The following is a 26036-nucleotide window of genomic DNA, read 5'->3' on the forward strand; positions in this document are numbered from 1 at the left end:
TATATTTGCAGTCTGCTTAAATCTGAGAGGCCCTCACCTTATGTTGTACTAATAATTAGCAAAGAGAGAGAAGAGGAGTACTTTTCAAATCCAGCTATCTCCAATGCCCACCACCACAGGCTGCTCTTCAGATTCAATCTTGGAAGCAGCCTCTCATCTTCAATAAAGAAGTCTGACCAGAACAGTCTATAATCCATCATTTTTATTAGAAAGCATTTATGCTCCTGATGAACTACAGTAAAATCTTATTTTACAGATTGTGATTTTGTTATAATATTCCCTGACTTTGAGGGCCACTGACAGTAATTTTCAAAATGGCACAAGAGTCAAGGGGTTGAGTTTCATTAATAAAGTCATGCTGGGTGGCTCTGGGGTATATTTTGTAAGAAATAAAATACAGAGTTGACATTTTGTTTCAAAAGGCTGTAGTTGCTCTTTATTATGTTTCCAAATGCAGCTGATGATTAAAACACCAGCAGGAGATATAGGAGGATATATTTGACGAATGTTAAAAATGCATTTGGGAGGAAAGATTCAAATTAGTATTCAAAGATTTTCCCCTTATCTTGGATTAAGAATTATCTTTCCTTTACTGCAGGAAAGCTGCCCTTACAAATATAAGAACAGTTGTGTAAGACAAAAATCAGTATTTATGCTCTGCATACACAGCAAGCACAGAAAAATGTCAACAGTGTGGTTGATTCTGTGGACAGTTTATCATCTTGCGCCAATAACTTCTTGCCAGTGTACACAGAGGAAGAATCAAACAGAGGAAAGGAGAACAGATGGGTGGATAGCCTGTAAGGATACTCCAACTCAGTCCTTGGGATAGTCACCCAGGCTGTGACTGAGACAGACCCCAAGGCGGACTTTCTCTGGGGGAAAAGACTATTCCCATTTCCAACAGAGGTTACAAGGTTAACTGGTTATTCTTTAAGGAGATGTTAAAGAAATACATATACAACTCTACTACAAAGATAAATATATAAAAGCCCATCAACGTTTCTTTGAACAGTCTCAGGATATTCGTTAGAGCTAAATAGTCCTCAACAGATCTCAGTAAAGGGCACACTATCCCCAGCTCCTCTTCACACCGAGGAGAACTACAACTGCTCATCCTTCACAAATCTGACTACCTTCCAAGTAGATGACCATACTGATTTTTATTGGAAGAGGACTATCAAAATGATGGATGGCTGTGTCATACAGTGCTCAAATCGGAGCAAATGCCCCACTGGCACAACCCAACAGCCCACTGAGTCCGAGGGCACAGCTGCTGGGGGTCAATGTCCAGATGCTCTCGATAGCAAGTTCTAATGGGAAAAGCTGCAAAGGAAGGCTTTCTCTCACTGCAGTAGATAGAAGCAGCTTAACCCTGAAACAGCAGACTTCACAGTCTTTTCAAAGACAGCCATGCAAACTACCTAAGGTGTGCGTGGCAAAAGCACCCTCATCCAATGAAACACTTAAGCATGTGCCTAACTTTAGGCATATTAGCTGTGCTTTGAAGTCAATGGGACGATAATGTGTTCAGAGGGAAACTTGTGCTTAAGTGCTTTATTGGATCAAGGCCAGTGTGCACAGGCTTCACAGAATGATTACTTTCTTCTCCTTCTGTGTAAAAAAAAAACCACCAAAAATTGAAGTCCATTTGTAGCTATGTACCTAATTGAAAAAATAAAACTGATGGACATTTATAGTTGAAAAGAGTTGGTTGGTGTTCTAACCACACCTAGGAGTCTGCAGTCTGAAAGCATAAGTTGTTTTGGTAAAAGCATGACAGCAGCATACCAGAAATAAGTGTTAGTTTTGTGTACTGCTAGTTGAGTACATTAAAACATTCCACAATAATGTACAATACGCTCTTTTGAAATCCTGTAAAAATTAAAAGAAATTTTGAACCTTAGCAATCACTTCATTCAGTAACCAATTGATTTATAAAGAAACTCAGAAAATTCTAAGCATTTTTTTCTTTTGTTTCTAGCAAGGCTATGTTAAATTGAGCTTTTCCTGTTGAATATTAGTGTTTGATATTTTTTCAGTGAAGTGCAAGATAAAAATGCAACACACAAAACACTTTCTATTCTACCTTGGCATTTGCTAAACCAGTCACATGACTATTGAAATCCTAAATTATAGAACTGCTCCAAGGATGATCATGTTAAAGTCACACTAAGTACCTTCAATAGAAGCCAATGAAGATTGCCAATAAAAAATTAGAGCAAGGAACTGACTGGACAATGAGAGAACTGAATTTTATCTGAATTTTTAGTTTAGGCATATGATTTTTTTAATTTTTACTTTACATTTAACATGCAAAAGCAAAGCCTGCGACAGGTCATTAAAGTCAACACCACCAGCCTCAGAAGTGATGCATTTTTCACTCAGTGGCATTCACAGCATACACGTGGCAATGCTTAGGGCACAATACTTCTCTGAAGTAAACTCAATCTGCCTTCAGTGGGCACACACTCAGAGTTATCTCAGGTATGGATTAAGAAGCATCAGAGTACTTGCACTGCAATGCCTTGCAGATCATTGGGAATTTATAATGAGTAGGACAGTGGTAAATGAAAATTTTCTGAGATCTTTAAGTTTGCAGATGAGACATCTGATTAAAAAAAACAAAAGCATGGAAAAATGCAAATTTTAGCAGGTTCAACTTTTCACAAATCAGCCTTTTTGCACAGTCATTCTTCCCAGTGCAATACAGAACTAAAATACTTCTATTTGTGCAGGTATAAATAATGAACACAGTACAGAGAGAGCACATCAGGCTGCAGTGTTACCAGTCAGACTAATGGGAATGTGCATTCACCTGGTGCACGCTGTAAAAGCCCAAGTAGGATGACCTGGGAAATGAAGCAGTGACCTAAACTACTGATGACAATACTGGGACAGAGCAGCCCAACACAACCAAACCAAATCTGACCTGAAAACTGAACTCAGTGCAGCCCCCTGCAGCCTTCTAAAGACTTCGAAAACACGGTGTTTCTTTTTTTTTTTCCCCCCTCATGCCTGTAGTTCTTGCTTTCAGTAAAGACAGGAAATGCCTAAATCCTGAAAAAAAAAAAAGGGCTGCTCTTGTGATATTTCCAGTTCTAGTGCACCAAGGGGCCTGGATAAAAGTTTGAATTATCTGAAATGCTGGCTGTTACTGGGGCAGAACTTCCACAACGCTGACAACCTGCCCCTCCCCTACAGCACCACCGCTGCTCTAAACAGTCACACTGCTGGTTTTATCAACATTTAGTCTAATGTGTTTCACAAAATCACCAGCCCATTTTCAGAGAAGGAGCTGTGAAAAATGGGTAATTATCGCCAAAGGCACAGCGAGGACATTTCTGTGAAAACGACTCCAATACAATGAGTGTGAACCATTGTGAGAGACACTGCATTTCACATCCAGGGAGTACAACTCCACAAGCCTAGTGATCACTTTTTAGCTCATATTACTGAAAAAACGTATCAGCTTTTGAAACCATTTCAGCTTTGTCCTAAGCCATGACATTGAAAAGCAGTTGAGGTGTCTATTTCTATAACTTAGGACTAATAAAAAGGATGCAAGAACTTGCTTGATCTTCTCTGTGAATCCCACTGTAACTAAGAAGGCTCGAGGGAAGAACATTTAAAATAATGATTGGTATCAACTGTCATCACATTCCACAACTAAGAACTAAAAAGGTCAGACCTACATTTTTCTTGGCCTCACTTTAAGGACAGTCATTTTTTATTTTGCTAATAATAAAAAAAAGAAGCTTTTGAACGTTCCCACTCTATGTAAATTCAGGACACCAGCCGTGGTAGACCACAGCGGCAGAAATATTTATCTTCCACAAGCTACTTTTGGCGTATCCATCGCTTGTGGGTTCTAAAACACAGCTGCATTTATTCTCTTATTCATTATCAACTAAAATGTCACACAAAAGCAGAGAACGACGGTTGTAATAAAAGGATGTATTAGAAGTTGAGACTTCATATTGTGGTTTAAGTTTGCACGACAAGAGAATAACTAAAATTAAAAGTGATGGCATATTACCAAGGAAATCATAAGTGTCCTGCTGGGTAGAGGTGGGCTATGAGTTATCACTGTGTCATGTATAAATTACAGAAAACAAAATTAAACAGATCCAAACCAGAGGAAAATCTTGTTATAATTTATTCTGAGAAAAGTAACTTACTGCTACAGTTTCTTTTTAAAACTTAATCCATGACCCAAAAATCTGTCTCTAACTGGAAAAGACCAGAGTAGTTAGGGCACAAGGTTTAAGGCATCAATGGAGAAACTCTCTGGTTGCAAACCATTGTCCACATGGCCAACAGAAAATCTGCAAAAAGGAATGAAGTCAGGGACCAGTTATTTCTAATTTCCCCTTACCTGCCAGCTTCCTTAGAAGACTAAAGTAAGAGCAGTTGGCAGCAGAATACAGGCAAAATTAAACTAATGGGGAATCTGGCTGCAGTGTTAGAGCTGGGTCCCAGGAGAGCCCAGAATGCCCAGACTAGGAAAGCACAGCACCTCAGCAACACCTCAGGAAAGAGGGGATGGCCGAGAGGAGTCATCGGCAAGAAGTGGTTGGAGGAACCTTTTAGACTTAGGTGAAGATGCTTCTGGAAAATGTGAAGGAAGGTCTCAGGACAGGATGAGCATCATTAATGGAAGATGAAAAACATCTCAGTCTCCAGAATAAGTGAAGAAGAAAAAAGATTCAGGAAACTGCAAAACTGCACAGGTGTGACAACACTCTGGGAACTCGAACACATGGATCCATTCACATGGTGAGGCTGCAGTAGAATACATCTGTCATAACTAGGAAGGATGAATTACTGCTTCCTTTGTCAGGACAAGGTACAAAGAAACCCATGACAAAGTTTCCAGCTCATTTCTGTTATATTCTATATACACTCTGAACCAGATGCTGTGTCCCTGCCAGTCCTCCCTGCTTGTTCTGTCAGACTGATGCTGAAGGACCCTAAAGACCTAGAAACTGCATTAGCTCACAGTTGCCACAGCAGGATTTTGTAATGCTAGAGATAATTTTCTTTATAGCTTCGTGCTGAAGACTCTTTAGAAGTGGCCTCATACACCTCTATTCTGCTATGCTGACATTCAACAGGCACATTTGGTTGCATCACCCCTTTCGACAATCACACTTTATTTTTATGTCTTTGCTACTACCCTGCCTGCATTCAGGGCCACCAATTTGGAGAGTGAAATAACTGCTCACAGTAGGCTGACACTTGACTTGAGAGGCTAGTGCAGTGAAAAGTTTAAAGTACAGTCACCATAACTATATAAACACCTGTTTGGCAAGAGGTTTCTTCTGTGAGTCAGTGCAGGTGTAAAGATTTTATTACTCATGATCACACCTGTTGCTACATGTGTGCCAAAAACCAGGAATAGCTAGATGGAAGAAGAAAAATAAGCATAGGGCACACTCCGCTCTCAGAGAAATATAAATCCAAAGGAACTTCAGTAAGCTCACCTAAACTATTTCAAACTGACATTATTACAAAGAGTGTAGAATTCTGCAGAGCACAACAAAATACTGTTCAAAATCTCTCATGAAAACCTTATAGAAAATTAAATACTATATATTAATATATTACATACACATATGTATGTATGTATGTATGTATGAAATGCACACGGGGATATAAGCAACTGTATGGATGCCCTAATATAAGAGAGTCAGGAACAAGTGTAGCTGGATTTAAGTTATGCTTTCATCCTTAGAATTTGCAAGGCTCACACTCATCAGTTTTTAAGGGGACTCACAAAATCCAGATGCCATTTCACACATATACACATGTAAAATAGCACAATTTACCCCCACAGATTAGCTAAGCTCAGAGATCAGCAGGTTTTTCTCACTTTCTTTATGCACTGGTCTCACCCCCCAAGGAAATCCTGGCAAGCCTACAAAGTACCTCTTAAGTTTTAATACAACCACTACATTCTTGAGGTAACAGCTACGACCGGGATAGAACAACTGAATTTATTTAATTTATATGTGCTGAAATGTTTCCACGTGCATTAATTAAGGCTTAATTAAGGCTCAGTTAGGATCCCTTTGAATTGCTCCAATGATATCAGGACACTGTAATAGTGTAGCTCCATGTCATCCAGAACAGGAGCTCCAGAAGCAATTGAGATGGAAAATTAGGAACAGCTCACAACACAACTCATCTCCCAAGGAGGGTCAACGGTCAAAGCAAACTGTACAGCAACAGTCATTCCAGATATCTGCAAAACACACTGGGAATGTTTCTTCACAATGTACTTACGTTGGCTCTTCTGAGACTGTTACGGTCTCTTCCATTTCATGGGCCTGTTTAAACCATGGCAATTTTGCTTCCACAGGACTTTTTTCTGGTAGAGGAAAAAACCCCCCAAAACATTCAGTAATTCCTCCAAAATCAAAGCAAAATGTAGATGTTAGCATTATTCACCTTCATATTGCCTATTGATCTAATGCTTTTGAAAAAAGATAAAACTGGATAATAGAACAACATTTACTAGAGAACTCCTTCGTGATGTTTGAGCTCCATTCTTTATTTTAAATATGCAGAAATGGAGAAGGAAACCAGTTTGATTACAACTTAATGAGCTGCTGAGGCCCACTGAGAATGCTGACACATTTAACAAGAACAAACAAACAAGATCCCAGGTGATACATATGGAGTTTCATTTTAAGTATTATTGAACAATTCCTCCTCCCCATGTTAACCTCATTTATTTTGGTTTTCCCAAGTTGACCAGACTGTATAGATTCAGTTTGCATGTTCACCTCATGAGAGTCTGGCCACATTATCAGCAAAAAATATCAGCAGGGCACTTTTCCTAGCACCAATAATTAAAGTGCTTGTTTCTGCCAAGGCTGAAATAAGTCCTAGTAAATTCCAGCTTCTGGCATTTCTGAAAAAGGTTACCAGGGGCTTTTAATTCTCTGAACAAAAATGTAAAACAATAACAGACCCAGACAAAATTCCAGTTACCTTTTGGCTTGTAACACGGTATTGGCACGATGCACTCCTCTTTTATGTGCAGTTTAAGTTGTGGGTTACAGCCCCCGACGTGCTGCCCGCGGTGGTCAATGCACAGCACCACTCGGTACCGCAAGCCTCGGCCACAGGTCACTGTGCACTGCAGGAGACAACACAACCACCTCAACCTATTTCTTTATTGTATTTACAAATACTCTTAAAAAGGAAATTACAAGTGCTGATGACGTGCTCACTTAAGTTTTTCCATGGAGACGCATGAATTTGTCCCTGCATTGCTAAGCGAGTAAAGAAAAGGTTGATGCTGGAAAAAAAAAGTCTAAGTTTTGGGAATGCAAGTGATTTCTTGGGGTTCTATAAAGCTTATCTGATTGGCAACAGAACCAGAGATGGCTGTGCACTGAGAATACACCCTCGCACAGTGGTCATTTGCAGTTAAAGCTGGGTCAGGCGTGCTGCAGTTTCTACACTCTGTGTCAGTGATGTCATTTGGATGAACTAAGGAATTATAGGAGTGCTGAGCTATCTGGCTGTATCAGATAACCACAGCCAGGACAAGTTGGCTTATGCTCTTGTTACTGTAATGAAAGGCAAGAATGCTGGAAAATCACCCTTGCAGAGTTGCCAGCCCCTAAGACAGACGTGCCTTTAGCTCTTATATCCAGTGAAATACCACATTTATCAAGAACCGAGACATAAATGACCTGATTGCAGAGGGACCTCACCTCTGCCTCTAACTTCTCCTCCATATAAAGCAGGAATTCAAAAGGCATAAAGAATTCTACATGCATTTTCCTCCACACGGACACATGAACGTTTTGATTATCAGGCAGAATTGCTTAGTACAAACTTCTCCTAGCAAGAACTATGAATCATCTTTCAGGGTTATACTTTTCTAATAGCACTGTGCTCATAAACACATGGTAACACAAGACTGGAGGCTTCCTTTAGAAAAGAAAGAATAAAGGTCCAAAGTACTTTTCAACTTACTTGAGACCATTCCATTGCCACCCACTTCGGACAATCAAACAGATTGCAGGTCTGAATGACTTTGGGCTTTGGGGCATACATGCATTTCCATTCTTCCACTTGCAGTATCTCTCCATGAATGGTCTCCTCTACACACACAAAACTTCTCCTCTGAATACCACCTCCACAGGAAACTGAACATGCAGTCCATGGATTATGTTCCCACCTGGAAAAAGAACTCAGATATATTAAAAATAAGGCTATTTTTTATTCCAGTAACCTCTATTAAAAGAGCAAAATACTGAATCCAACCGTAGTGTCAATTAAAACCCACTAATAGTTAGTTTGCCAGATTCTCACCACACACATATATATTGAATCACAGAGCTACATTGCAATATTCCAGGCTCAAATTCATGTGCAAAATCAGAAGAAAGACAAAAATACAAATTTAAGTTATTTCCAAAAATAACTGAAAATCTTATTTTTGTACACAAGTTAAAGACCATTAATATACTGAGCTGGATTACTGGAATGAATTTACTTCTAAATAGTCTAGATCACCTAAACAGAATATTTTTTATTTACATGGTCATATAGACCCTTATTACCAATGTCAAAGGCCAAGAAGCCCAGGTACTTGAGATCCTATGAAGTCCAAAGACAAAGACAGATCAGGCTGTCCTGACTCAGGATGTTACTATCCACAGTTCCTCACCACTGCCCACATTATTCAGATCACCCTTAAAAAAATCTGTTCAGGAAGTAATTTTAATGGGAACTCTAACACTTAGGGTAAAACCAGACATTTCATATCAAACTGCCTTGGTCCATAAGGACTGTGAAGAAATTGTGACAGGCATCATTTGGCTGGTCATCACTGCAGTTCTGCAAGAGTTTTCCACCCTCATTAAAATGCCATTGAAGAGCCTTGTATTCCCACTTTCCAGCTTGCTTCAAGCAAAAGGCAGCTCTCATCCATCCCAGCTGTTTTGGCTAATCAAGCTGATTCCTCCCAAAGCAGGGCAATGCACAGATTAAGGAAAATTTAAGATTAAGAAAAACCTGTGAACCAGCAGAGCTGTGGGATAGTAGCCTCCAACAGAGGGATAATAAACAACTTTTTGGGAAGGAAACTCTTCAAAATGGACATCTATCCACAATCTTTGACCTAACTACAATAAAAACAGCAAATGTTGCACCACCTGAAGTGAGAATTATCTGGAGGTTTTTAGGCTACAAACTCAGTTTCATTTATCTCTCACCCTTCACCTCTTATCTCCTGCTTTCTTTCCACCATCCACCCAAATCAAAGGCAGGGCTTGGGAAATGATTGAGTCCTGCATCACATCTTATGGTTCATCAATGTCCTGTTACTTAAAACTTATTTCTATTATAAATGCAGGGGCTCAGAAAGGATCATGAAAATAATTATATCCATTATGAACAATGGACTCAGCGAGTACTACAATATCCCACCAAAATCAATTAATCAAGAGTAACTTGGCTATCACAAAGGAAGTCATAATATCAGAGTTGATAAAGCAAAGGCCTATAAATCAAAGGTAAATTTAAGCAACTACTACATACTTTTTATGATGCAGCAGGTAAATCAAGGACACTTCCTATTTAAAGCAATTCATTAAACTGCCTACAAAAATATATTAATCATGCTTAAGCTCAATGGAAGAATGAGTATATATACTCATGAGTATATATAAATGCACAGCAAGCCATGGAACATTAGCCATAGAGTATATATTCAAAAGAATTCTGAATAAAGCTGTATGCTGAGATACTGATAACATATCACAAATACAAAACCCGTTTGAAGAGCAACAGTTATACTGTTCTTTGACTTAAATGAATGGCCAGTGTTAACTCATTTTCTTTAAAAATCTCAGGAACTAAAGAGCAATTAACTATTTAATGAATTAGCAGCTCATGGATTTATATAGGTAAGGTTCACTGTGCTATGTGTAATACAAGGCTTGCAAGTGTTTATAGCATGAAGTTTTATAGTTGTTTTTCTTTATCTCATCAGTTTCAAACACACTCCAGATCCCATACTCCCACAAGCATTTTCAAGATGGAGTGAGGTCCGTGGCTACTGGGGAAAAGGGGGGTCTTGGGCAAGCAGTCAAGGAGATACTTTCCAGAACCCACAGCTGTCAGGGGATCCTCAACAGTCCAACAAGTCTGAAATAAATGGAGGCATTCCAAAAGCTTTAAAAGAAAATTTTCATCCTGGGAAATTTTTCTATTTATTTCAAAAGAATTCTCCATCTGTAAAAATATTTCAGTGGGGCATTTACAACTCTAGCCACAGGAGAACTCTTTCAAGATTTTGTGGTGCGCACCATGACTTTCCCACAACTTCCTTGTGTGAATGGGAAAGCAGTGGTAAACACCACGGGACTGCAGAGCAGCCCTCCACATGGCCCTCGTGTTATGTAGGAGGTGTGATGTTGGACTGCTGGGTGAGGTGAAGGAGCCTGTACAGCTTTGCTCCAGTGTATCTACAGTACTTTGGTTTTCCGCCCGCTTTGCAAGACCAATCCTGGGTCAGCATGTAAGACACAGGTAAGAAAAGAAAAAGCAAAAAGAAAAAGCAAAAAGAAAAGGTGGAAGAAGTCCAGCAGAACCAGCACAGGCTAATGCATTCCAGTTACTTGACAGGGAACAGCACAGACAAATCCTGCTACATGGGAGCAAGACCTGCGTCTGCACTGGACCAGAGTCACCTCATGATGCAGGTAAACAAACCGTCTGTTTCAGCTGCTGTTTTCTTTCAGAAATTCCTGTAAGAAAAGCTGTTTCTACATCTTTGTTGTTTCCTTATGAGCTCTCCCAGCAGAACACAGCCTGTTTCCTCTCTCGTTCCTGCTGGCACCAACTCTGAGCCCTGCTTGGCCGCCTGCTATTTTACAGTCCTTACTCTGAAGCATCTCACAGGAAGACCATGATACCTTCTGACAGGACACACCGAGGTGCTGAAATGAGGTGGGCTCTGTCTGTAGTTCTTAGAGTTTGAAATAAGAGAACCTGCCCACAGCTTTATCGCAGACATAATCTATCTCACCACGGTGTCATGCAAACGTGCTGAGCACAGTAAAGCACAGAAAGGGGGATCAAATTTCTCTTCCGAGTGGTCTCCAAGCCCTAAGTGGTTCAGAAGATGAAGTACTCATGTAAATATATTGTGCTGAGCTCCAGAAGAGATCTGAAGTACAAAGGAATTGGCAGAAGAAATGGAAGGGGAGAGACACAGAATACAATTAGAGAACCTTACAGGATAAAGCTGTAGAGGAAAAAAAAGTCCAGTCTATGTATTGAAGCCAAAGTACATCACAGGACAGCAGATCCACAAGGACAAATTGCTACAGAAATAAACTATGACATTTATATCAGCTGTAATCAGGAGCTCCACTGAGCCGTGCAAGTCTATGATTTCATTCTTATTACTTCATATCTTTACTTCTTTAGAAAAATACACATTATTCATTTCATGACCTAATAAAGCAGAGGTTCAGCTCAGATAAATATGCATCTAACTCCACCAACTATAATTCTTTACATTAACAATAAATGTGGCTCGATGCCTTTTAGTCCTAACATTCTTTACAAAACATCTAAGGCTTCCAGAGAAGTTCTAAATCCTTGTAATTGCTTTAGGTAAAAAAAAAAAAAAATCAACAAAAAAAAAGGCAACAAGCTGTGCTCTGATGACTTCATGTTTGACAAGACATATTCAGACAATTCATTATCTTGAAAGTGACATGTCAGTCTTGATGTCAATAGACTACAGATATAAAAAAACCCAGAAGAATCAGACCTCTCAAGGGAAAAAGAAATTCTGGAGTCCTGTCTAGGAGATCTGTCCTAAAAAATTGCATGCAGCTTTAAAGTAAAAACCTTTCAAGACAAGAATTCACACATGCAATTTAAAGAACATGCTCTTCTCAGCACTACAGCAGAAGGCGGCTTAGGGGGACAACTCTTTATTTTAAGACTTCACATTGGTATCTTCAAGAAGAGCATATTAACCTCTTACTGCTAAGCTAATCATCCAGAACATACTGAATGAATCACAGGCTTCAGAAATGTTTACAGGACTGTTTTAAACTTGCTCTCCTGTGTAGCAAAAAATCAGATGATGTTTCATTATCTTAGTATTCAAGTAGTGTGTTTGCAGTGAAAATTGTGCTGATGCTGACACATGTGCTATCCTGCTTATACATACCGAGGGAGTGGCTGGAAGTGATCATAGGGCATGATTTCTTTAAATCCATCACTGTCAAAAAAATAAATATTGCATCATTATTTCTCATACCCGAAATTGTACATCAAGTACACACTTTTATGTGATCATGCCTTAAGTAAGCAATTCCCAGTGAGAAATGAAGGAATGTTACTTCATTACACATTAGCCTGATGTTAAACAATGACTTGTATGATCTTACCTTTCCTGTATGGATAGAGGACTATTCACCATACAGTTTCTATATTTCATACCACCATAAAATATTAAATGAGCAAGCCCTCAGCAGAGAAATTTATTATCAGTGTTCCTTTAGATCTGTGCCACTTTATTAACAAGAAAATATTTACTTATATCTGCAACAAAGACTGCTGAGGAACATGAATATCAGTGAAACAAATACATCACAGGATTTATCCTAGATAGGTCCTGAATGGTGCTTAGGACCCTTCTAGAGCTCTTTTATTTCAACCACACAGCATAAAGCCTTACTCCCAATGCTAAAAAATATGGTATTATATCCAGTAGTACTTCCCTTTTCCTGGCTGTATAAACTAAATTTGCAAGTTAAAATATAATTACACCCTTTCTTTCCCTAATTTTCCCATTCCAGCTATGGAACATTTGGCACCCATTGCCATTAAGCTTTATTGAAGTCCTTCTGCTCCATACAGAGATCAACTCTCCAGGAAAAAAAAATCTTGAAAGTCTACACATCTATAAATGTTAGAGGTCACTATCAACAATTATGTTCAACAGAAATGAAAGGAAATGGACAGTTTAGCTATAGGAAATGAAATCCATTGAGAGTGTTTCCTTTTCTTCTTGCATATAACTCTGGCTCAGCCAGCTGGCATGTTAATGCAAGGTTCTGGGACTTGATACTGTGATGTTATTTTAAGATTCTTTAGCACAGCCAGGAAACCTCACCAGACAATCCAAAAGTTAGTTTTAAATACTGCAGTGCAATTCAATACAATTTATGTGTACTACAGCCTTTATAATTTGGCATTAATATCCTGTGGCATTTGTACCACAAGGACATTTTCTTGGAAAGATTTTTTTTTTTTTAATTCCTACTTTAAAAAAATCCAAACAAGTAGCCCCAAGCTTTGATTCTTGAAGTGTCAACTCTACAGTACCAATGAAGAATCAAATGTTTATGGTAGGTAAATGAATGAACCAAGTTAAACCATGTGCAAAACTTGTGCGCTGACTGGAGCTCCTGTCTGGCTATTGAGAAATCCTGAATGGCAGCATCAAAAAATCCAAAAGTAGGCAAGCAATCTGTCCTCCTCACACAACCTCACAAAATCCTCATATTAGTGCTGTACTACTCAGCAAAAGACAACGTAGAATTAGCCCTCAAACAAATTGATATTTGCAGTATCTCTGTATAAGCAAAGTGTTCTATTCTGCAACACTGAAGAAGTGCCTCAAATCTTTTGGCAGCGGTATCAGCCTTTAACACGTGCAATAATCAACTAAGATTAAGTAGCCCTAAAGAGGAAAAGAACTGAAATCAAGTAAATACAATTGCCTGTTCCTTAGTAAGTGACTATATCACACACAAATTGATTTGTCATACAGACCTAGAGGGGCAGGGATCCATGTTGCATTCTTTTAGCTTGGGCTTTGGTTTCTTGTTTTCTGGGTGATAATGACAATAGTGGTCAGGAACAACACGCTTCAGACGAATGTCCACACACTCAGCTGAATTAAGCTGATAACCTATTGCAGAAGTAAAGTTAAATCTTGTTATGGAAAGAAATTTAAACACCTTGTCCCCTGCTCTCAATAATGTGATGCCCATTGAACTAATTTTCTGGATTACTCTTTTTCTGCTTGCTTTTAAACAAGGAAACAGTGAGCAGGAACATGAAGGACCAGACTTTCATTTAAGGCAATTCAGTATAACAATTATATTAACCTGTCTTAACACTAGGTGAGATTTTGGCACTTTATTCTAATAGTATTATAAGAGTAAAGGCATACATATTTTCACATTACACAAGAATATATGTAGTGCACCAGCTCACCTGTCACAAGGCAAACCTACAAAGCCATATGGTTCTAGTACATGTTCTACAACTTATAACTTCCCTCCCCTGAGGAGGAGTTACCATGTATGTTGGAGAGCTATATTACACAGTCATTCATGCTAAAAAAAAAAAATACTTAAAACAGAAAGCCAAAGGAATTGAAGATGAGATCCAAAAACATTGCTAAGAAACTGCAGAAAACCAAGAAACAGCTTCAAGAACATTCCTAGTTGAAGAGCCAACAAAAGAAAACTTGAACTACTTGGGTAAAAAAAAATAAAATTCTGTGTGGATACTGGTTATAAGAAGGGATCTGAGTTTTATAAACCACTAGATTCTTTTTTGGCTAAGAAAAAAAGACTCATTCAAAAAAGCTTATTTGGACTTAAACCAAGGAGAGGAGGAGGATGTTCTGGTATGTGCAAAGAAAAAAAGTTTGAAACCACAAGAATTAAAATCAAATAGTCTCAATAAACTAACAGCACAAGTCCCAGTGTCTACCAAAAATGCTAAGTATTGTATATCAATGGCTTCAGTTGTGTGTCTCTTGGCTGATCCAAAGTGTCTTCATGCATGAGAGTGATAACCATAAAGAACTAAGCAGTTCCAGTGCTCAAAGCATCTATGTTCCAGATCTTATAAGTACTGAAAGGACCCAGAAGATATACCACTTGCAAACAGAAGAAACACAATTTTTAGCCATTCTTGCTCATTAAAGCTTGACTGTGCTTTCTGAGATGCCCCTTCCAACACAGGGAGATTAGAGAACTAAATGTAGAAGCAGCAAGAAGCAAGTGAGGAATGGATTCTGATGCCAAGTCTCTGTTGTGAGGAACTTCTTTTTCTACTGCCAGTACAAAATGCCAAACAGACAATCTGGACACTAAACCCACTTTCAGATAACAGGTTAAAGCCAGGCAGCTGCAATACAACTTTGCTGCAAGCCTCTGTAATATGCTGTTCCTAACACTACTACTTTCATGACTGAGAAGCTTAGTTTTCATGCTTCTTCAGTCCCTGTTCCCCCTGAGGACTGCCAAGCCCCACTGATAAAGGTACCAGTTTCATATTGTAGGCAGCTACAAAGTAGGGCTTCAAAAACCCTGGATAATTTCAAAGAGATTGACATGTAGCTATAATTTTCAAACCATAACAACAGTCTGAATAAGGCTGGATTTGAGCCAATACCTTTGAAGGTAAATACGTCCCTTGAGTTATCCAGTGTTTACATGTAGTCCTCAAAAGTAACTGTGAGGCTTTATACTTCTTCCCTTGTCAGATAGGTTAAGGAAAAAAATTATAAACACAGTGTGATGGAATCATCAGAGGATATGTATTGCCACTCACAGCTCCAGCAAGAATCACACTTCATGAGGCCAAGTATCTCGTAAGATACAGTAGTTTCCTGTGGGACTACATATTATCCACATATATTGTCTGCATTTCAGATTACAGGGAGGTGCAAGTGCCAAAACGGATGGTCCATCAAAAGATCTCCAGACTCTGCTTGTACTTTAAGCATCTCTCACTCTCTTTATTCATGTCCCAAGTAACTATTTAAACCATATTTGCACTCTCCAGAAAATCCCTACATCAGTATCACTCGCATCCTGGTCTGTTTTGCAGGTGACCTGGGTAATGCTGGCTGAAGGGAAATAGTTATCTGCAGTGTCACACACCCCTCCTACCATGAGGTCACGCTAGTTTTGCAGAACCAGACATGCCAAGCAGTGGGCTGGGCTGGATGAGCTGTAGCAGAGCTGAGCTACACTTCATCTAAGCTGCAGTGTTTAAACCAGGAGTAGCTGCAACAGTGCACCACGTGCTGCTCTAACTACCATTAGGACCAAATGTCTAAGATCAAAGGTATTGATAGTAGCTGTTCTTTAAATTCTATTTACTTATTCTGCTTTCTGTGTAATTAATTTCTCAACAAAATGTTTTAAAACCCTCCCTCATGTCTACTACTGAGGCCAGGAATACCATCTTCCTCCATTTCTTGATTATTCTTATTTTAAAATATCTCATTTTGTTTCTTTGCTTACTTTCCTGAAATATCCTTTATGGATTGCGATTTTCCATTTTGAATGTCACATCCTTATTTCTTAGTCAACATTCTTACTCAAATGAACACTGTTTATGGAAGAACATGACTTCAAGTAACATAACATATAAAATCCCCCATGCTGATACTGGCTTAACCAACCTACTTACCTTCTACTCTGTAATTTACTTTGCTGAAAAATTACCAGTGTGCAAAGAAACACAAACATTTAATCAATAAAAACACAGAGTAAAGGTTGTAAATCAGATACTTTTGATCTTCAGTTGTTACCACTCCTGAAGAATTGCCATTACTTACCTCCTCCACATGTCACTGTGCAGGGGAAGAACTCAGTTTGTCTCCACTGATGACTGATGGGTTGATAGAAAAAGAACTGAACCACGCTCTCTTTTGATCCAGAGTACCTGGTCTGAAGAAATTTCCATTAAAACACATTTGTGCACTGTACTCAACAGTTCATGTCATTTCAAATCATAGTTCATACATAACAGCAGTGCAGAGAGTAAGATGGTAACAGGCCTAAAGTCTCTAGACAGTCTACAGTAACCATTAAGTTCTCAATAGCTAAGCATTTGAATCTTGCTTTTTTTTCCCCCACATTATTCAAGGTACTAACGTGACTACTCAATCATCTATCCTGGAATGGCAGAGTTCCTAATGGTATTCTTCTGTTTTATTTCTTTTTCAGCAAAAATTTTTAAATTTGCTGCAGGGAGAAGTCTCTAAGTGATCCAAGCACAGATTCACAGCCAGGCAAGTCTAACTGCACGTGGGATACTGAAGGTGCAAAAGGAAAACTACTGAAATCCTATTTCTACAACGTAACCAATAAAGCCAAGTAGTGTGATAATATTGAAATATTCATCATTCCCAATGGCATACTGCATGAGTGTCTTCCTTTGGTTGTCAAATATTGATATGTTTCTGCATATAAATATCTTAACGTGTGATGCAAGCCATTGGTATGTGGTCTGGGTAGAAAGAAATTTAAAAGGATTAGAAATGGTCAGTGGTTGGATCAGCAATGTCTAAGGGAGATCGTGGGGCACTGCTGGAAGCAATGCTCAGGTTCAGTAGGTGGCAGTCTGCAATTGGATTAACTCAATCCCCTGCACAGGGTCACACTGATATTCTTTCAGTAACACTAAAACAAAAATCCTGGCCATTTTTACCGTTAAAGATCCTGTGGTACTTCCCACCACAGGAAAGACATTAATCTTGTAACATTTTAAATTGTTTGGATTTACTTAGCATAAATGAACTCTGGACTGTAATTAGGATTCCTTAATTCCCAGCTAAAAGATTTTGTTGCACTGCTACAACCTGATGGACACCCACCCACCCTGCTGCACATACTTTATAAGTTTGCACATACACACATCCCACCTTGATAATGAAATCTGCTCCAAGAGGTCCCTGGATCTTTATGATTTCCCTGTCTGTACTCTTCTGAAATTCAACAGTTGTATTTTCAATGACAAATGTTCCAGGAGCATTGAAACTGTGCTCTCCCTTTTCTCCTTGTAGCGTTTTTGATTCTATAACTAAAGAAGAAACATGCAATTGGTAAACTTAAACAGGATGTTTTTGTTTTCAAGGAAGTCAGAGAGTAATGTTTATAACTGTGCCTTGCAAGTGACAGCTATCTATGTGCATTAAAAGCACCCAGAGTATCTGTGAGAATATTAGCTGCTTCAGGTTATAGTCTGATATACCAACTGCAAGACATGTCAGCAGAGGAATATCTGTCTGAACACACTATTCTTTCATACCAGAAGCACTTCTGAGACAGCTTTTCCTACACCAAGTGCTTTGTATCACTTGGTGTAACCAACAGATTCAGCAGAAAAGCTGAAAGAAACTCAAAACTGATAGAATCAATATACAGAAAAATAACCCATACTTCCATGCAACTCAAAAGTCAAGCAATCTCAACAACCAGTCTCCACAGAAGCCTGAATGGTGCCAAACTCATCTGACACTCATCTCAATACCTGTATCACTGTACCAAGGTCATTAACTCCACTCTGAATATTTCCCATGTGAGGAAAAAGGGCCAGGAGGTGGGCAGCTGCCATCCCAGAGGAGGGATGGCCCTTTCCCAGAACAGGTGGTGATGCAAACCCTTTTTGAGTTGTTCTGCGCTCCTTGGAAACAGATTAAACTAACAGCCCACAACCTCCAGAAGACAGATGAAGTATTTTAGGATTAAATCACTTCCAGCAAACTGACTGAACTGTGAGTGGACAAAGCTAAAGGAAGATATTCATAATGAAGGCAGAATTTTGGGCTCTGCCTAATACAGCATAGAGGCACAGCAAGATACATGATTTCAAATACACTGGTCTGGTTACAATCTACCAGAGCACTGCATGGGAAAGGCATGAATCTCAGATGAGCTCAAGGCAAGCTAAAAGGAACCTTTTGATGAGCTATAAATACTTTCTTTCTCCCACTACCTTGCCTTTTTTGGTACTTTAAACAGAATTACCTAAATCAGGCTAGATTAGGATAAAAGCATCTGGTTTTACCTGCACTGAAAACATACTCTGAATGCTGCAGTCCATCATTACTGTTTTCGTCCTTCATATTTTTTAAATAAACATGCATTCTGGAGCACCCCCAACAAAGCAAGGAAGGAAATGATAGAATAAATTAAATTTCCTTACCAACATTAACCCAAGCTTCTAAGCATTAGGTTCCACTGTGCTCACAGGTATAACAAAGATCACATACATGGCTGGAAGGAAGTTTAAGGAAGGATATGTTTCTAGGAAATGACTTTATGTTGATCACGGGATATGAATCTAGTGGTGAATCAAATGTGCTTTGTCAAAGAGAAAAAATAAATCTCTGGAAACCAATGTGCCCCACTGTCCAACACATTTCCATTCGGAAAAAATAGATATAAATAAATCACAGAAAAAACAAGTATTTAGATGATTACTACATAATTTTGTTTGTCACTTCCATGGAAGTTTTCTTTCCTAGTTGCATTAAAAAATAACCTGTTAAAATATCTGTAACTCAGCATTCTTGGATTAGGCTTCTGCAAGTCTTGACCCCAAACTTACACTGCTTAACAGTGAGTAATAATGCATGGTGTCTGTTGTTCTCTCATTTTGTTGAATAAGAGTAAAATCAGCAAATCTCAAGTACTTCCAATTCCACATAAAGTCAGTAGGATACTCAGGAGTACGGCACCCCTTTAAAACTAGCATTTAAGATTACAAGGCAGGACATCCAGCTGGTGCAAAAACACGTTAAAAATGTTAATTTGGCGTCCTGAGCTGCATTTCCTTAGAGTCTTTTTGCTAGTTTTCCTAATAAAAAAAAAAAAAATCATGTTTTCCTAAGCAGAAACCAAGAATATTGTTCAGCAACCAACAACACAATAACTCCCTGAGAGCTGACATATGTTTACATCAGAGCTATGCTAAATGTGGATCCAAAGCATGTGTTTATTTGCAAGGTCTAGCTATACAGTGATGGTCTCTAACTCTGGAGGTCACACCACTGAAGCTTAGAACAGCTGCTCAGATTTTCCCAGAAGTGTGTCACACAGGGAGATGAGAAGCTGTTCCACAGCACAAGAGATAACCTCTGATGCAATACACTCCTGCTCAGTAGTGTCTAGTGCTTGTCATCACAGACTTCTAAAACAGAGTGAAACGAAGCATCTAGTATATTTAACACATCCAGAACATAGTGATTCTTATCAGGGAGCAATTCCTTCCCAAAAAACTACTTCATTGGTTTTGGAGCAGTAACTGAGAACAAAGGTTTCCTCAACTCTTTTATAGACAAGGTTTAGAAAAGAATTCACCAAACATTAATTTGTTTTACAGGGTCCTGTTATCCTAGAGAGCTGGGGAGTTTGACTTCAGCAGTAAGCTTCCCCATCCTAAGTTAGGGAAACATTTCCTTGAGTGGTCTTTAGGACTCCAGATGTGCAGAGTCACATGGACAGGAAATTCTCTGGAGTGCTCACCTGTTTCTGTGCCTAAGAGGACAATCACTGGTGCCAAAGACCTATAACTGTGTGTCTGTGTGTTACTTCCCTTACCTCAACAAAAGGAATGTTTCCCCTTGGAAAAATGCTTTGCCCAGCTGTGCATGGAAGCCCTACAATAAAAAAGCTCCCATGCTCTTGGTGGCAGAAAGGAGTAGGGCAGCGTGCAGTGGGGAACCCACTGCAGATACCTCTCTGTGTAGAGAGATGTATGGAAGAATTCCCAGGGATTACTGCTCAAAGTGCAGTAAGCAGCAAGTCAAGTTGCTACTCAAAAGCTGTTTCTTTTCCATGTGATTAATTTGTAGACAGCACAATAGAGGGGCCCAAAAAAAACATGCATTTTTTTCAAAATGCAAGCAGCACTGTCTTCCTCTCAGCATCCATCAAAGACAGAGCAGTGCACAGATGCTCAGTTAAACACTGTCACCTAATGCAAATCACTGTGAACAGAGAAAAAAAATGACAAAAATCAGTTCCCTTTAGTGGTGTTTAACCTCCCTAAGTTCATGAACTCAGTTATCTAGCATTAGCCACTTGTAAAAATATTAGCTTCTGGTTTTCCTGTTTCTTCTGCTGGAGGATTAATTTCAGGGAACTTTCAGTCTTTCTTTTGATTTTAATGCTTTTAAAACAGCTGCTAGAAGAGCCATAATACAGTCCAAATCAAAAACAAAACCAACACAATGAAACATTTTATTCAGACCCATTTTTGTGCTAATTACTTGGTTATTTTCCACCAAATCTTTCACAGAACCCAAGCAGACAGAAGTATAGGCGGGAGCTGTTCATAAAAAAAAACAAAGTAACATCTTTGATTTCTGATGAATCTGTAGTCTGTTTTAAAGTGCCCATACAGACAAATAAAACACTTTCTAACCAAAGAAATGCAGTTGTTACTCAAACAGTAACTGCTGATTGCAAAACAACGCTCAGAGCATTTGTTTCAAATCCATTACATGCTACATCTCCAACCACATTTCCATTTTTGATTAGTCCAGCAGCTGTGTTTCCCTGGAACAAGAGCAGATCATAAACCCAGGATGAAGCACAACAGAACACAAGATAAAGGGAAAAGTGCCAGACACTCCATAGTGCCCTTCGAGTGTTTGCTGGTGCTGCTGACTTCACTTGAAGAACAAATACATATTGGCAACAGGAGGCAGTATAAATTTTAACAATAAGTAGTCCCTGCTTCACCTGTTAAATTCAACTCCTTGCAAGTCAGGAAGAACATCTCTGACAAATGGAACCTGTAATTATAGGTTATACCAGCACGTCCACACAGAATTCAATGAATTTGCAGACAAAGGATCATTCGATATTTTCTGTTAAGCAACAAACACCCACAAACAAACACAGAGTGGAAAGGAGTCCCAAAGCACACCCCAAGAAGGGTTCTTCAAGACCTGGCTATGAAACCAGAAGCGATTGCCACCTCTCTCCCCACACCAGCTCTCCATTGTTTTTCACCTCTGTCATTTTAATTTTAGGTAAAAAAGTCTAAATCCTCCCAGATTTGCAAACAGATGTGCTGGGGGAAGTGGTTAAAGGAACATTTCACAATTCTCGTCCAGCTGGAGAGCCAACTAACAAAGGTGATGCCAAGCCACAGCTTCTTTACGGAACCACCCTGGGTAGGAAGCCAGGAGCACTCTGTGCTTAGTTACCGTGCTGCCGCTGCGTTCCTCAGGAGCTTTCCAGAAATCCCCCAGGAGCCACTGAATCTAGTACTTTTTCCTCATACAAAACTGCAACAACAACTTCCTTCTGCAGAACTACTTAAGACCAAGAGTCCTGACCTGAACTGGTCAGGATCACTCCTTCCTACATCCCCTGCAACAGTATTAAAGGAATATTATTTATTTCAATATAAGTTCAGCTTTATACATTGTTGATGTCACCAGTATATCTGGAAGTTATTTCACTCTGGAGCTGTTCTGCAGTGGGAGTTTTATTCAATTTTTTCTTTGAAAGAATGCAACAATATATTCTTGAAAGCAAACAAATAGATTAGCATTTTTCCAATAAAACGCATTTCTGACTTCTGTTCACAAATCTCAGAAGTTCTTTTTATTTCTGTGATTCAGACTAATTCTGTCACTTTTGCTAATAAAAAAGTTGTTCAAAATATTAAATTAATAGTTTATTTTATTGCTTGGTATGGCAAGCTTACAACTGAAATAATTAATTCTCTATGCAAACTAGGTCTATGGGTAAAGAAATCACCACAAATACTGCCATCAACCTTACAGAAAATATTAGGAAACATATGTCTAACAGAATAGCAAACTGTTTCTCATTGGTGGCATGTACTGACCAAAAGAATTACATGGAAATAGCACAACAAATAGTTGTTCTGTACTTCATTTGTACCTGGATTATTCAGCCTTGAAAACCACTCACTGACCAAGTGTGACCTCACCTGGAATATTTACACCACCTCAGATGCTTCAACAGAAATCTGGTGCCGAATTATACAAGTGTTATTGATTCCACACACAACCCTTTGGAAGTAATTTTTTTGCATGTTGCTCAAGAGTGTAATGTATTTGAGACATCTTACATGGGAATTACTTGGTTTAGAAAGTAATCAGTTTAGAATCAGTTTAGTAATCAGTATATGTACATTTTCTTTTTACTAAGCAGACTTTCCAGTGTTCTCTAGGACTATCTCCAGGCTGGATATTAAAGATGGGAAGAGGAATCAAGGTATCAAGGTCATGATCTTACCCATATTCCCACAGTTTGGACTGGTTCAGATACAAGGTTCTGTTTTTATCTTCTGCCTATGTATAAATACATAAAACAGCTCAGTCATACCAAGGTGTGCTGGTCCTTTCAGGGTAATTCTCACACTGCGACTCCCATGTGGAACAGCAATCACAGTTTCTTCCCCTAGGAAAATTAAACAACTGTATTAGAAGTTATCTTTCATCAGGGAATTTGTACATCACGTAACTACACTGAAAACTGTCAAATGTGTCCAAGAAAATATTTCACAGGTTTCACAATTTTTCTATTAAAAACAGTATGGTATTTTATTAAGTACAGTATACTGAGTCTGTTTGCTATGTTCTGCAACTGTTCAGACCTACGAATGGACCTGCAAATCTTTCTTGCTCTTGGAAAATGATTTGCTATTAACAATAACAAATGAAATGTCAGTTGTGTATTAGGAACATATTTACACTCTGTTGTCCTAGTTTTATTTCCTAATCACTGAATTGACATAAGGAATCTGCTAAGTAGTCCTTACCCCTTACAAAAATCTGCAGCTGTTCAGTCTCATTTTGCCCACACCTCATTTCCTGCTGCAGGTCACAACTTTAATAAGTGGCAGGACTTACAGGAAATAAATCATCTACTTAACACTAACCCTTAACCAATTACAGACCAGTTAAGAGCAAATATATAATAGCTATAAGGGATATGTTATAAAAGAGCGTCTGCATCTAACTTACCATATAAGATCATTTCTTCCAGTAAGAGCCTCAATTTAAAATTAACTATAAACCAAACCAGCCCTGAGCAGGACATGTCAATACAAAACAGCTTTTGGCTGCCTGAAAGGCTTCTTCATATTTAAAAGTGCAACACACTTACTTCAGTGCATTTTACAAAGGCAGAAAGTTATTAGTTTCCATTTCAAATGTAGGAAATCTGTGATTTGCCCAAGAAAATCGAGTTAACAGTCAAATCAATAGACTAGAGTCTCTTGTGCCAACAAAAGCAGCGCTCTCAGGAAAGGGTATGCACAGGGATATCCACAAAAGGAAGAGGGAAGCATCCAAGGGGCAAAGTACCAATGTGCTGTCTCCCATTTCCATCGTCACCCAACTGTACATCTCCTGCAAGGCAGGACTGGCAAACATGTGCCCGTTGCAGGTACAGCCCACACAAGATGCTCTGCTCAGTGATGGCACCAACACACATCCAGTGGCTGGTGCAGAAGTTCATTTTTGCAAATTCAGAAACTAACGTGATTTGAAGGTCAGTGATACACTGGGGCCAGAATTACTCATACAATATTTAGAGGAAGAACAGTTGAGTTTAGTGTTAACTAAAAAATAGTTGAAAAATGTTTCTTTCCACTTTAAACCAGACTCCCTTATAGTAGATGCTAAATTATCAGCTTCTGGTTTACATCTCCTTAGCATAAGTATGAAATCCTGCCAAATGTTCAGGATACTTCAAGCAAATGCTGCAATTATTCTTCCTGAAATAAACACCTTCTTATGTTACAGTTTTTATATCGTCAATTTCTAGGAAGGACATTTAAATACAACAATTTATTTTGGATGTAATAAAATATGAGCTTTATTAATTTCATACTTGAGTATTTCACCAGGGTGAAAAATACTACAGTAAGAACAATAATACAGCTAAGGAGTCCTGGAAAAAAATGTTAACTACTGAACCACTTCATATCCTTTTGCATCTTGGTTTTTCATCAGATGAATTGCTAGAGATAGTCAGAACGTAGCGGGTGTGTATATCTTTAAAGTTAGGAAATAACTGCTGAATTCACATGTGCTCTACAGTATTTGAGAGAAAGCAGGTTTGAGGGGCCCATATGTCCTTACTTGGTCAGGATCGTATCCCATCTTGACAACCAAGGAGCAGTCACAGTGCAAAACCTCAAATAAAAGTGTGATTATGACCAGTTCTGAACACATGCAACCGCTGTTCTGAAGTGGAACCAAGGGCAGTCCATGCTGCACAGACACAGCCCAGGTTTACAAATGTGCAGATGTGTGTAGGACTGATACTCCTGAGAACAACCAGGGTCGTCCTGCTGTGCTTCCTGCACCTCCTCACAGAGAGCTCTGCTTGCCTCGGCAGACCCTGCTGATCCCTTTTCAGGATGCCTCACATTCCTTTAGCAGTACTACAGACATTCCACCCTCACCGAAGCACTCTCTGATATGGTCCAAAAGTCTCATGGGGGTGCTAAATTTGGTGTTTCTCTGCAGCAGAGACAATATTACCAGAAAGCATTTTATTTGCATTAGAGGAGATGACTAAGTTCACTGCCACAGCAACACTCAACGTCTGCAGCCCCACAGACCTGTTGAGAAGTCTGACAGCAGATTTTTGTAACCTGAATGAGATAATTATGACTTAGGGCAGTCTTTCCATGAGAACAAGTAAACTATAGGAAAAACTAAAAGTGAGATTTTTGGAATTCTGAACAAAGATGAGGGTTTGGAAGAAAAAGGGACATAACCAACCCTAAGGGACTCCTCCTTCTAAGGACAGTTTTAAGTTCTGATGAAACAGTAGTTATGCTTGTCCAGGTCTGGCTCCAAAACCATATATTCCAAAAGTCTGCAATTCTCAGTTGAATATAATTCATATTCTTAAAGAAACACAAGGCTCTGTAAACCCATTTAAAAATGGTTATGCTGTACATTTTCCATTAAATCAGTAGGATCCACACAGTTAAAAGCAGTGAACTCTTAAAAAAACATAAAGGGAAATTGCTACCCTGAAATCTATACTTAGAATTTTCGACTATCTTTTCTTTCCCTTATACTGTTTCTGTCTCTTTGGAAGTTAATTGCTGATCTTTGTCTAAAGCTGAAAACGAATAAGCCCCAAATCATCCGGAACACACAAAAACACTAGACTAAAATCTGAGCTCAGATTAAGGCTCACCTTAAAAACTCAGAAACAGGT

The 26036-nt window shown here is 38.9% G+C and overlaps 1 protein-coding gene across 4 annotated transcripts in view; it reads right to left on the minus strand.

Moving 5' to 3' along the window:
* Positions 1-26036, minus strand: part of ADAMTSL3 (ADAMTS like 3) — a 174606-nt gene that overhangs the window by 42554 nt on the left and 106016 nt on the right. For all 4 annotated transcript variants that reach the window (XM_039390045.1, XM_039390046.1, XM_039390044.1 and 1 more), the window contains exons 8-15: positions 23178-23252; positions 17729-17886; positions 16640-16751; positions 13828-13966; positions 12218-12268; positions 7996-8200; positions 7000-7147; positions 6289-6373 (exon numbers count right to left, since the gene is read on the minus strand). In XM_039390045.1, the coding sequence (XP_039245979.1) occupies positions 6289-6373; positions 7000-7147; positions 7996-8200; positions 12218-12268; positions 13828-13966; positions 16640-16751; positions 17729-17886; positions 23178-23252 (973 nt within the window). The remainder of the gene's footprint in view (positions 1-6288; positions 6374-6999; positions 7148-7995; positions 8201-12217; positions 12269-13827; positions 13967-16639; positions 16752-17728; positions 17887-23177; positions 23253-26036) is intronic.

The sequence above is a fragment of the Pipra filicauda genome, unplaced genomic scaffold (genome assembly GCF_003945595.2).
Source record: "Pipra filicauda isolate LSUMZ 115617 unplaced genomic scaffold, ASM394559v2 scaffold7_size6619720_pilon, whole genome shotgun sequence".
Taxonomy (NCBI): Eukaryota; Metazoa; Chordata; class Aves; order Passeriformes; family Pipridae; genus Pipra; species Pipra filicauda.